The 7650-nt window shown below is 51.5% G+C and overlaps 1 protein-coding gene and 1 pseudogene across 1 annotated transcript; both read left to right on the top strand.

Annotated features, from left to right (window-relative positions):
* The first annotated feature begins 3478 nt into the window (after window positions 1-3478).
* Window positions 3479-3595, top strand: LOC129021259 (5S ribosomal RNA; annotated as a pseudogene).
* Window positions 3596-5319: 1724 nt separating this feature from the next.
* On the top strand, window positions 5320-7138 carry LOC129019547 (cytochrome c oxidase subunit 7A1, mitochondrial). The gene is made up of 4 exons (XM_054462319.2): window positions 5320-5647; window positions 6303-6389; window positions 6511-6595; window positions 7026-7138. Exons 1-4 carry the CDS (start codon window positions 5633-5635, stop codon window positions 7076-7078), a joined length of 240 nt encoding a protein of 79 aa, XP_054318294.1. The 5' UTR covers window positions 5320-5632; the 3' UTR covers window positions 7079-7138.
* Window positions 7139-7650: the final 512 nt, after the last annotated feature.

Genomic DNA, 7650 nt, shown 5'->3' with positions numbered 1-7650 from the left:
ACATGCTTTCTTTACTATTCCTTTGCACCCGTCATCCCAGCCTCTCTTCGTTTTCACTTGGACTGACCCTGACACCCATCAGGCTCAGCAGATTACCTGGGCTGTACTGCCGCAAGGTTTCACAGACAGACCCCATTACTTCAGTCAAGCCCAAATTTCATCCTCATCTGTTACCTATCTCGGCATAATTCTCGTAAAAACACACGTGCTCTCCCTGCTGATCGTGTCCAATTAATCTCCCAAACCTCAATCCCTTACGAAACAACAACTCCTTTCCTTCCTAGGCATGGTTAGTGCGATCAGAATTCTTACACAAGAGCCAGGACCGCACCCTGTAGCCTTTCTGTCCAAACAACTTGACCTTACTGTTTTAGCCTAGCCCTCATGTCTGCGTGCAGCGGCTGCCACTGCTTTAATACTTTTAGAGGCCCTCAAAATCACAAACTATGCTCAACTCACTCTCTACATTTCTCATAATTTCCAACATCTATTTTCTTCCTCATACCTGACACATATACTTTCTGCTCCCTGGCTCCTTCAGCTGTTCTCACTCTTTGTTAAGTCCCACAATTACCATTGTTCCTGGCCCGGACTTCAATTCAGCCTCCCACATTATTCCAGATACCACACCTGACCCTCATGACTGCATCTCTCTGATCCACCTGATGTTCATCCCATTTCCCCACATTTCCTTCTTCCCTGTTTCTCACCCTGATCACGCTTGATTTATTGATGGCAGTTCCACCAGGCCTAATCGCCACACACCAGCAAACGCAGGCTATGCTATAGTACAAGCCACTAGCCTGCCTCTTAGAACCTTTCATTTCCTTTCCATTGTAGAAATCTATCCTTAAGGAAATAACTTCTCAGTGTTCCATCTGCTATTCTATCTGCTATTCTACTACTCCTCAAGGATTATTCAGGCCCCCTCCCTTCCCTACACATCAAGCTCGAGGATTTGCCCCCACCCAGGACTGGCAAATTAGCTTTACTCAACATGCCCTGAGTCACAAAAACTAAAATACCTCTTAATCTAAGTAGACACTTTCACTAGATAGGTTGAGGCCTTTCCTACAGGGTCTGAGAAGGCCACCGCAGTCATTTCTTCCCTTCTGTCAGACATAATTCCTCAGTTTAGCCTTCCCACCTCTATACAGTCTGACAACAGACCAGCCTTTATTAGTCAAATCAGCCAAGCATTTTTTCAGGCTCTTAGTATTCAGTGACAGACTAATGGTCTATTAAAAACACACCTCACCAAGCTCAGCCACCAACTTAAAAAGGACTGGACAATACTTTTACCACTTTCCCTTCTCAGAAGTCAGACCTGTCCTCAGAATGCTACAAGGTACAGCCCATTTAAGCTCCTGTATAGACGCTCCTTTTTATTAGGTCCCAGTCTCATTCCAGACGCCAGACCAACTTACACTGTGCCCCCAAATAACTTGTCATCCTTACTGTCTTCTGTCTAGTCATACTCCTATTCACCGTTCTCAACTACTCATACATGCCCTGCTCTTGTTTACACTGTTTCTCCAAGCCATCACAGCTGATATCTCCTCGCCATCACAGCTGATATCTCCTCATGCTATCCCCAAACTGCCACTCTTAACTCTTGAAGTAAATAAATAATCTTTGCTGGCAGGACTGTGCCGAACCTCCTTAGGCACTTTCTAATTAGATGTCCTAGGTCCTCCCAATTCTTAGTCCTTTTATAACTGTTTTTCTCCTTCTTTTATTCCATTTAGTTTTTCAATTCATACAAAACCATATCCAGGCCATCACCAATCATTCTATACGACAAATGTTTCTTCTAACAACCCCACAATATCACCCCTTACCACAAGATCTCCCTTCAGCTTCATCTCTCCCACTCTAGGTTCCCACACCGCCCCTAATCCGGCTTGAAGCAGCCCTGAGAAACATCGCCCATTCTGTCTCCATACCACCCCCCAAAAATTTTCGCCACCCCAACACTTCAACACTATTTTGTTTTATTTTTCTTATTAATATAAGAAGGCAGGAATGTCAGGCCTCTGAGCCCAAGCCAAGCCATCGCATCCCTTGTGACCTGCACTTATACGCCTAGATGGCCTGAAGTAACTGAAGATCCACAAAAGAAGTGAAAAGGCCCTGCCCCGCCTTAACTGATGACATTCCACCATTGTGATTTGTTCCTGCCCCACCTTAACTGAGTGATTAACCCTGTGAATTTCCTTCTCCTGGCTCAGAAGCTCCCCCACTGAGCACTTTGTGACCCCCTGCCCCTGCCCACCAGAGAACAACCGCCTTTGACTGTAATTTTCCATTACCTTCCCAAATCCTATAAAACGGCCCCACCCCTATCTCCCTTCGCTGACTGTCTTTTCGGACTCAGCCCGCCTGCACCCAGGTGAAATAAACAGCCATGTTGCTCACACAAAGCCTGTTTGGTGGTCTCTTCACACAGACACGCATGAAATAAACAAATAAAGAAAATAAAGAAAAGAAAAAGAGGACGGGCACAGTGGCTCAGGCCTGTAATCCCAGCACTTTGGGAGGCCGAGACAGATGGATCACCTGAGGTCAGGAGTTCGAGACCATCCTGGCCAACATGGTGAAACCTCGTCTCTACTAAAATACAAAAAATTAGCCAGGCGTGGTGTCGTGCACCTAGTCCCAGCTACTTGGGAGGCTAAGGCAGGGGAATCACTTGAACCCGGGCGGCGGAGATTGCAGTGAGCGGAGATTGCGCCATCGCACTCCAGCCTGGGCGACAGAGCGAGACTTCATCTCAAAAAGAAAAAAAAGAGGCTGGGCGTGGTGGTTCACGTCTGTAATCCCGGCACTTTGGGAGGCCGAGGCGGGTGGATCACGAGGTCAGGAGATTGAGACCATCCTGGCTAACACGGTGAAACCCCGTCTCTACTAAAAATACAAAAAAAAAAAAATTAGCTGGACGTGGTGGTGGGCACCTGTAGTCCTAGCTACTGGGGAGCCTGAGGCAGGAGAATGGCGTGAACCTGGGAGGCGGAGCTTGCAGTGAGTCGAGATCGCACCACTGCACTCTAGCCTGAGTGACTGAGCAAGACTCCGTCTCAAAAAAAAAGAAAAAAGAAAAGACAGTCAAAACCATGGTATTAAATTTTTTGTTTGTTTGTTTTGTTTTGTTTTGTTTTGAGATGGAGTCTCTCTCTCTTGCCCAGGCTGGAGTGTAATGGCGTAATCTCTGCTCAGTGCAACCTCCGCCTCCCAGGTTCAAGTGATTGTCATGCCTCAGCCTCCCGAGTATCTGGGATTACAGGCACCCACCACCACGCCTGGCTAATTTTTGTATTTTTAGTAGAGACGGGGTTTCACCATGCTGGCCAGGCTGGTCTCAAACTCCTGACCCAGGTGATCCACCTGCCTCGGCCTCCCAAAGTGTTGGGATTACTGGCATGAGCCACAGTACCCGGCCCCCATGGTATTAACTTTGTGTTAGAGAATCTGTGACTACGTCTACAGCCATACCACCCTGAACGCGCCCGATCTCGTCTGATCTCGGAAGCTAAGCAGGGTCGGGCTTGGTTAGTACTTGGATGGGAGAATCTGTGAATACTTGGTATTTTAAGAATTTGTAATATTTAAGGTAAACTGGCCTATTTAAATGACAGGTCAATCTTGTAATTCCATTGTAAAATGTGGAATTCAGCTGGTGACTAAGACTTACTTGAAATCTGTTTATGTACAGTGTATGAATTTTTTATTCATAAAAGTTATTTAAGAATTGAAGAAAGAGTCATCTGTTCATCTGGTAAGTCAGCTTTTTTTTTTTCTTTTTTTCTGAGACAGAATCTCATTCTGTCACCCAAGCTGGAGTGCAGTGGTACAATCTTGGCTCACTGCAGCCTCCGCGCCTCTTGGGTTCAAACGATTTTTGTGCCTCAGTCTCACAAGCAGTTGGGATTGCAGGTGCCAATGACCACACCTGGCTAATTTTAGTATCTTTAGTAGAGACAGGGTTTTGTCATGTTGACCAGGCTGGTCTCGAACTCCCAGCCTTAAGTGATCCACCTGCCTTAGCCTCCCAAAATGCCGGGATTACAGGTGTGAGCCACCACGCCCGGCCCTACTTGTGGCTCTTAAATGGAAAAACCTAACATTAAATTTACAAGCATAGTTTGAAAGTGTTAAGGGAATTTAATAATTATAAAAGCCGTCTTTAAAAGAGACAGTGGCTGGAAGCGGTGGCTCAGGCCTGTAATTCCAGCACTTTGGAAGGCCAAAGTGGGCGGATCACCTGAGGTTGGGAGCTTGAGACCAGCCTGGCTAACATGGTGTAACCCCGTCTGTACTAAAAAATACAAAAATTAGCTGGGTGTGGTGGCAGGTGCCTGTAATCCCAGCTGCTCAGGAGGCTGAGGTACAAGAATTGCCTAAACCCAGGAGGCAGAAGGTTTCAGTGAGCCAAGATCACACCACTGCACTCCAGCGTGTACAACAGGGCAAGACTCTGTCTAAAAATATAAATTAAATAAATAAATAAAAGAGATTGTTAAAACCTTTTACAAGCTGGGTATAGTGGCTCACGCCTCTAATTCCAGCACTTTGGGTGATAGAAGTGGGAACATTACTTGGAGGAGTTGGAGACCACCCTGGGCAACATAGCAAGACGCTGCCTCAAAAATAAGCAAACAAACATTGTCTATTGGCTGGGTGCGGTGGCTCACGATGAGGCCGGCAGATTTCTTGAGCTCAGGAGTTCGACACCAACATGGGCAACATGGTGAAACCCAGCCTCTACAAAAAATACAAAAATTAGTCGAGCATGGTGGTGGGCGCCTGTAGTCCCAGCCACTCAGGAGGCTGAGGCAGGAAGATCGATGAACCCAGGAGGTCGAGGCTGCAGTAAGCTATGATCGCACCACTGCACTCCAGCCTGTGCAACAGAGCAAAACCCTGTCTAAAAAAAAAGAAAAGAAAAAGAAAACCTTGTAGACTAGGCCAGGATCTTTCCTGGTTGCTAAAACCATTAGGACAACTGTGCTGCACCCCGCTGCCTGCCAGAATTAGAGAGCTATAAATAGATATGATGTGTTTCTTAGGGTAACATAAAATACCGTTTTACTCCCAAAGACTTCAGCTTGTGTTTCCTAAAAACAAGGTCATTTAATGTCTCAACAAATCTCTGAGAAAGATCCTGCCTTAGCCCTCACGTTACAGATACGGAAACAGGCTCGGAGGTGCAAACTCTGGCTGTGTAGACAGAACAGGGAGTTGGAACTTGGCCTTATGCCTTTCCTCACTCTCACATACCAGCGGGCAGGGAGAGATCCGGGGAGGAGTTGCACTTGCCCCCGGCGGAAATCTCCAAAAATCTGCAAAAATGTATTCCCTGGTACCGCTTTGGGCTCCGCTGGGACCAACCGAAATTCCGAGACCGAAACGGATGCGCGCTGCGGCCCAGGGTGCGGGTCTGGACCGCCTCCTCTGCGGTGGACGAATCCGAGGAGCAGAACTCCCCCCAACCCAGCCCCAGCCCCAGCCCCGCTGCGTCCCCAGCTGTCACGCTGCGCGCAGCGGGTGGGGCCTGGGGTTCCTGGACAGGGGAGGACCACGCGTGTCCTTGGGCGGAGAGGGGAGGTGACTCCGGCGGAAGAGGACAGGCAGAATGCAGGCCCTGCGGGTGAGGCCCCCATGGGCTGGGCTGGAGCCCCCCACCCGGAAAACCCTGCCCTGATACGTGACTCTCCAAGTGCCCCCGCATCTGGGGCCTTGGAACGTGAGCCCCCTTCAGGGCCTGGGACTCCCCGCTAAACAGCCTGGGTCCCCTCCCCCACAATCCACTCTTGGGAGACCACTGGGGACCCCCACCCCGGCCCAAAGCCCCAGGTTTGAACTTAACATTTCGGGAACCCTTAACACTGGGAACGTAACACCCTGGCCTCACCCGGGGCTTCTCAGGTAGCCTGGACGCTCCCGGGGACCTCCATTACGGTCCCCACGTTCCCAGGACCTGGTTTCCTCCCTTTAATCCAGGAAACCCTCCCCCAACAAAAATCTCAGGACTTAGATCCCCCAGAATAAAGTCCTTCTGGGTCCTCTCCCTTCCTGGACCCTCTAGGCAGCCAGGTCACCTCCAGGCCAGACTCTAGGGCGAGTCCCCTCCCAGCCCAGGCTGGCAGCTCGCGGGTAACAGAATCCAAGCTATTACCCTCCTCGCCTTTGGGACGCCCGCTAGTGATGGGGCTGTCCCCACGTCCAGGCCTCAGAGAGCGGGGTCCCCTTTCAGGACACCCCTCCAGGTGCCTCCAATACCCCGCCCACCTCCCACTCCGCAGGTGTCCCAGGTGCTGATCCGCTCCTTTAGCTCCACCGCCCGGAACCGCTTGCAGAACCGAGTGCGCGAGAAACAGAAGCTCTTCCAGGTGGGTGGGGCGGGCGGCGGGGATCCGACGCGCCAGCCGGGAGCGCACCAAGCCGGGGCAGGCGGGGCGCGCTCTAAGGAGCAGCCAGCACCCCTTTTTCATCAGACACCCCCACATCCAGGAGGACAATGACATCCCGTTGTACCTGAAGGGCGGCATCGTTGACAACATCCTGTACCGAGTGACAATGGCGCTGTGTCTGGGCGGTGAGCGCCGGGCCCGTCGGGGCTGCGGGGGAGGCGGGGCTGGACCCAGGGTAGGAGGCGGCTGGTTTCTGGGCAGGACTGACAAGGATCTGGTTTGGGGGTTGGCGTTTAGGAAGGGGGTCGAGTACTGAGCTGGAGTCGGGCATGTAGGGAGGGGAGTAACTAAGGCTTGGGCTCCTGTCCCAGGAGGGTGGCTGGGTTAGTGGTGGGGCTGAGGCCCAGGGAGGAGTTGGGGAGAAAGCTCCCAGCCTGGTCTAAATCAAAGCCAGGGGGCTTTACAATAGGAGTCCAATCTGGGAAGGGAGCTGGAGTCCGAACTAGAGCTGGGGTCCAGGCTGGAAACCGGGGAGCCTGAAGAAGGCCTTAAAAGCCCGGGATGTCCACGGAGGGGATTAGGTCTCATTCTGTCTCCAACGCTTCCCCTTTCTAGGCACTGTCTACAGCTTGTACTCCCTTGGCTGGGCCTCCTTCCCCAGGAATTAAGACCAAGAAGCCTGAGGGGGCCTGAGGGACTTGGAAAGTGTCAATAAACGCTGGCCTCTGTGTGTGTCTGTGTGTGTGTCCACCCCTCCCCGCCAAGCCCATCCTCCCGCCAGCCAGGGATCTCTGCCCTGTGGACTGCCCACTACCCCCAGCCCTTGGTGCCTCATGCTGGACCAGGGCTACTCCTAGGATGTTGCTACCTCTGGGCCCTCTGCTGAGTACCCCAAACAGCAGCCATAGGCTGCCCCTCAGGACCCGGGGACGTGAGGTGGTGTCCTCAAGTGGGAAGGAAGACACTGAGAATGGTCCATGACACAACAGAGGCGGAGGCCAAGTGTGGATGGAGCAGCTGCAAGAGGGGCAAACATGGCCCTGGGGGACAGGGCCAGGAGTGGCACTGAGACCTCCCTCCAGCCCGGACTCTGGAAGCAGAAGCAGAGATCACTGGGGCTTCTGGGTCCTGTCTCAGCCTCCACAGCTCAGGATGAGAAAAAAAATGCAGACGAGAAAAAGACGAGGAGATCCACGGATCCAGCCCTGGGGACGAATCTACTACCTCCCCTGCTCCCCAG

Source organism: Pongo pygmaeus, chromosome 20 (genome assembly GCF_028885625.2).
Source record: "Pongo pygmaeus isolate AG05252 chromosome 20, NHGRI_mPonPyg2-v2.0_pri, whole genome shotgun sequence".
Taxonomy (NCBI): Eukaryota; Metazoa; Chordata; class Mammalia; order Primates; family Hominidae; genus Pongo; species Pongo pygmaeus.
Note: the sequence above shows the minus strand (reverse complement) of the source record. Positions and strands in the feature narration are given on the sequence as shown.